General features: G+C 38.3%; 1 protein-coding gene across 1 annotated transcript; it reads left to right on the forward strand.

The window, feature by feature from the left end:
- Window positions 1–2,805: 2,805 nt before the first annotated feature.
- Window positions 2,806–3,043, forward strand: LOC104082175 (ras-related protein Rap-2a; the record flags this gene model as incomplete). Its single annotated transcript, XM_009585191.1, has 1 exon — window positions 2,806–3,043. A coding segment is annotated over one exon (238 nt), but the record flags the coding sequence as incomplete, so codon positions are not given.
- Window positions 3,044–3,326: the final 283 nt, after the last annotated feature.

The raw sequence follows: 3,326 nt of genomic DNA on the forward strand, positions 1-3,326 counted from the left end.
TTATATATATTTATATATATGTAAGTCACACAGAATATACATATATAAAAAGTATTTTCTCTGTAAAGTTGGCTACTCAAAATTTAGGTAATACAAGGATGTATTTTGCAAGAGCAACTTTTTTTTTGCCCTGTGAGGAGGTATTTGATAAGATGGCATCATGAGAGTTTTGCAGAAACACTTTCTTACACAATTTAATGTTGTAAAATGGTTATTGGATGAATCTGGATTATAAGGTGAATAAGGCTATTGACTGTAGGATTCCCATCTCATTTTCAGTAGTGAAGGTGGGTAGTGAATAGGGTAAATGCAAGAGGCAAAAGCAGGAAAAAGCAATACAGAAAAGTGCTTCTATCTGTTCCGCCTAATAGTTCCTAGATGGTCCTGTGCAAATAAATTAAATTAGACTTTTCACGTCTATCCTGTCAGCTCATCAGTTCTTCTTTTTGTTCTGCAGTACGAAACTTTACTATTTCCACTGCTCCATTTCCCAGGTGCTGAGTACTTGTAGTAAACAGATCCTCAGATATTTAGTTGCCCGGCTTTTTTAGGGTTCCTAAACCTTTTTAAAGACTTGAATATTTCACTGGAACTGGCTATAAATCTGCAACAAGTGTGGGCTTTTTTTCCTCATATGTTTCTCAACAAATTGGAGTGATCTTGCAGAACAAGAAGAGAGGTGATCTTGTGTTTTAATTCTGGCTCATCTACTTCTTCACTGAATGCTTCTCAAGTGGCTGCTTTGAATTTCTCAATTTTTCCCACTGGTAAAATCGAGAAGATACAGAATACCTGGAGGAGCTGGCGGGGGGAAGTTTGGGGCCCTCAGATATCAAGAAATGCAGTGAAGTTGTACCTGATTCCACTTTCATTGAAGGTTTTTAATGCTGTACAGCAAATACAATAGGACACATGCATCTGAACAATAAAGATAAAAAGGAATATTGAATTGCTGTCTTACCTGTTGAATGGCATCCATCTTACGTAATTAAAGACTATGCTATCGTGTGTTTAAACGAGGGAGGACAGATTTCAAGATGCTTGTGTGTATTTTGGTACTTAATTAATGGCAGCTTAGGTCTCGCAAGAGTTCCAAAGGTATCATTGTGTTAAATACTGTATGTCCACAGAGTAAGAAATGGATCGTGTCTCTTGAGATGGTAAATGAGGATAGGATAAATGGTGAAAGTGACGGGAATTCTCTACAATTAATTGACCACAGCCCTAAACTGTGGATTAAATGACATTCCCATAGTTAGCAAAGAGACATTACAAAGTTTAGAATTTCAGCTGCATCTTATGACATAGTTGGACCAATTGTTGATACTGCTGTGGTGCTGTAAGAGTTGCTGAGGTGGTTTGAGAAGTGACTGCCCTTTTATCCTTTCTGACTGTGGGACCCCACTGTTCCTGCAGTAGAGCCGACAGGAACACGTAGGTTCCCTGATCCAGCTGAGTTTCATCATGGCTGGTAGGTTAGACCTCAGCCAGCTGAGGCACAAGTACCAGCTCTGCACTGGGAGGCAGGGAGCGTGGGCAGGAGGGAGGGATGAAGAAGGAGTAATAGCTGGCTTAAGGACAGTGACCTCTTAAACTGCTGCAGGTGTCAGCTATGACTGTTGTCTGTCCACAGCTCAGTCTTACTCAAGTGATTTGACTCAAAGGAGTACCACTAAGCTAATATGAATAGAAAATCAGGTTTAATTAAGAGAGAACCATCTTGTTTCTCTTAGATCTTCGTTTAGTTTAAGTGCTAAAAGCCATAATCAGTTTTCTCTCAGTCCTTGTTGCTTTTGTGAGAAAACCCGTGTGAGAGTATTTTGGAAATAGGCCCAGTGTTTTCTTCTCTGCTATGGCAAATATGTAAATTTAAAACCTGACTGAACACTTATTTAGTTCCATGTCTGAAGAAGGGTTTATGCATGTGACGATGGAAAAAAAAGTAAGGCAGGCATTTTAATTTTTAAAAAAATTTGGCAAGGACTCCCTCACAAGGAGGTGTGAAGTAATAAATTCCTTCATAGCTTATGTGATCTATTGTGCTGTCCAAGTTGATTATGAAGGAGATCTGTGATAGTATTGCCTGGAACTTAATTTTTTTTTTTTCTTTTCAGCTTGTTTAACTGCCATAATGATGTGAATGCTGCAAGGGAGAGTTATATATTCTGTATTAGCTAATATATGTTTTTATATAACAATACTTTTGTGCGTATACAGTAATTGAAGTGGGCTACATTTCCTGAAATTTCAAAGGAATTTACTGGCCCTTTGGTTTTCTCCCTTTTATTGCTAATCTGAGAGTTTCGTATATATTAACCAAAGATAAACGTACCTTTCAAAGGGAGAGTGATGCATCCTTCTCACAAGCAGGAAATACAACATGATACCTATTCAGGGAGAAGGAGGACGTAATGTTGAAGGGAGAGTTAGACATCCATCCTGTTCTTACATCCTAACTGAAATTGCCAACATAGAAAATATTGTTATATTCCTCATTTTTGTAGTGCGGAAGTGTTCCTGGCAGATTTCCTGGTGGGAAAGAAAATTCAGAGGAGGAAGCATTCCCTAGAACTCTAAAAAAGCTCTGGGGGAAAAGCGATGTGCAACAAATTGCTAGAATGTGAAATATGCAAAGCATTTCTTCAACATAAAATTCTAAGATCATCCAAATGTCTCTTTCCTGTTGGGTCTGTACTGTTTGGAAATAGATGTTTACATTTAGAAAGCTGCCATTTTTAAAATATAATTATTGCTGCTGTTTTTGTTTTGTTTTTTTGTTTTTTTTTTTTTTTTTTTTAACTGTAGGTATGAGAAGGTGCCAGTAATTCTGGTTGGTAATAAAGTGGACCTGGAAAGTGAGAGAGAAGTATCATCGAGTGAAGGCAGAGCCTTAGCTGAAGAATGGGGCTGCCCCTTTATGGAGACCTCTGCTAAAAGTAAAACAATGGTGGATGAGCTCTTTGCGGAAATTGTTAGACAAATGAACTATGCAGCACAGCCAGACAAAGATGATCCATGCTGTTCTGCATGTAATATACAATAGCATTAAAAATGACCTAACCTGGACTTAATTTGCAGAAATTTTGTAAGGTGGTAAAACTGTCTACTTCACTTCCTGGTTTGTGGGTCACTTGAAATACATCTGTAGTGAAGTAGCAACATTAACTCAGAGCTGAGCATTGAAAGTCAATCACTGACTCTGAATATAATTGGGTTAAATGACCACATCTCACCCGTTTTTCCCTTTGAGCACCTGCAATTTCATGGCATAGCCAGTTGATCTACAGGGTCGTTCTGGTTGAGCGTACGTGTGTTGTCATGTCAGA

Source organism: Fulmarus glacialis, unplaced genomic scaffold, assembly GCF_000690835.1.
Source record: "Fulmarus glacialis isolate BGI_N327 unplaced genomic scaffold, ASM69083v1 scaffold30939, whole genome shotgun sequence".
Lineage (NCBI taxonomy): Eukaryota > Metazoa > Chordata > Aves > Procellariiformes > Procellariidae > Fulmarus > Fulmarus glacialis.